General features: G+C 44.4%; 1 protein-coding gene across 1 annotated transcript in view; it reads right to left on the minus strand.

Moving 5' to 3' along the window:
* Window positions 1–7: 7 nt before the first annotated feature.
* Window positions 8–1662, minus strand: part of LOC107080929 (cubilin-like) — a 23285-nt gene continuing 21630 nt past the window's right edge. The window contains exon 7 of the mRNA XM_015369143.1: window positions 8–448. Within this exon, the coding sequence (XP_015224629.1) occupies window positions 248–448 (201 nt within the window). The 3' untranslated portion in view covers window positions 8–247. The remainder of the gene's footprint in view (window positions 449–1662) is intronic.

A 1662-nucleotide genomic window follows, 5' to 3' on the forward strand; every position in this document is an offset into this window, starting at 1 on the left:
CGAAAACATGGAGTTAAAACGATCATTAACATTCAGACCAGATCAATGGATAGAAGACGAAAACATGGAGTTAAAACGATCATTAACATTCAGACCAGATCAATGGATAGAAGACGAAAACATGGAGTTAAAACGATCATTAACATTCAGACCAGATCAATGGATAGAAGACGAAAACATGGAGTTAAAACGATCATTAACATTCAGACCAGATCAATGGATAGATGTTGCTGAATTCTCTCTGCTTCTAATGGTTTGTACCTTGCTGCGGGGTCTGGCAGAAGGCGCCGGTCCACTGGGCGGTACAGTTACAGGTGAACCCGTTAACACCATCAGTGCAGGTTCCCCCATTTTGACAAGGGTTGCTTGAGCATTCGTTGATGTTGTGGTCACAGTGAAGACCTTCCCAGCCAGGGCTGCAGTGGCAGATGTAGCCTGAGGAAGTGCTCTGAAACACACAGACATCATTTTACACCCTTGAGCTTCAAATACATTTCAGATTTCATTCTTCTAACCTTTACTGTATTATTAGTGCTTCTAAAAGCTTCTATTTTCTTTTAATGACAACATATTTAGTTCATGTAATTTAGAATTAAAATCCTGCAGCAGGACAACCCAGCTGGTTCTGACTTAATAGGAATCAAACTTAGCATGCTATAATGGAGATGCATAGAAACAATGATGATTTTTCCAGAACATCTACTCTAGAATCAGCTGGTTTGGTTGAACCATCAGCTCCTTCAAACACAGGAGAGGGTAGTGATGCTGAGGGACATTGAGTCAGAACCATCCAGAGCGGATCTAGCCTGCAAAGTCAGAGTGTGATGCTAATATGACCGCAGCACGACAGGCAGACTTTGCTGCTACACGTCTGCTATAGATCATAGAAGCAGTTATTAGTATATAAATAGAAATCAGGATATGATAGTTTCAATGATTTTTCAATAAACCCTCCACCGCTCCTAGAAATGATCTAACATAGCTAACATTAATGCTTTACTGAACAACCAAGTTAACCTTTCAATGAGGGAAGAAAATAAAAATCATGTCCTTCTCAACATTTTCCAAGCACAGCAGTGACACCATAGAGGGCTCCAACTTATCCCCATCTCATCTGACCTGCTTCACTCACTTTGGAAGAGACTCCTTCGGAAACCTGAATAAGCCGACGGCATCCTGATAGGGGTTGAAGCTGTTCAAGATCAAACATCAAAGATGACCAAGAGCGATTCTCCCTGATGTCAAATCCCTGCCACAGCCGCTTCAACCAGCCGATACCAACTCAACTGTCTCTTGGCTGTAACTGTCAGGCCTCGAAAGGAAGGAACACAAGCCGCTCTGTGTTCACTGGCCGCCTCAGACTAGTTGCTGCCTACGATTCTTAAAGAGCTTAACGTAGTGTCTGGTTTTTCCTGCATTCTAACCCAGATTGAACGCCACATTCTGTGAACCCACCTGCTGAAGCAGATGAGAACTACCCAGTTCTTAACGGCCCACAGAACAGCTGGGCCCAATTGCTGCCGCTATAACGACCTACCTGGTCTAACACTGACCCTGACCCAACCCTTGTCCTTCTCAGGGACCCCGTCCATCGAGCTGCTTGGTCTAACTCTGACCCAACCCTTGTCCTTCTCAGGGACCCCGTCCATCGAGCTGCTTGGT

Source organism: Cyprinodon variegatus, unplaced genomic scaffold (genome assembly GCF_000732505.1).
Source record: "Cyprinodon variegatus isolate N-32 unplaced genomic scaffold, C_variegatus-1.0 Scaffold2517, whole genome shotgun sequence".
Classification (NCBI taxonomy): Eukaryota; Metazoa; Chordata; class Actinopteri; order Cyprinodontiformes; family Cyprinodontidae; genus Cyprinodon; species Cyprinodon variegatus.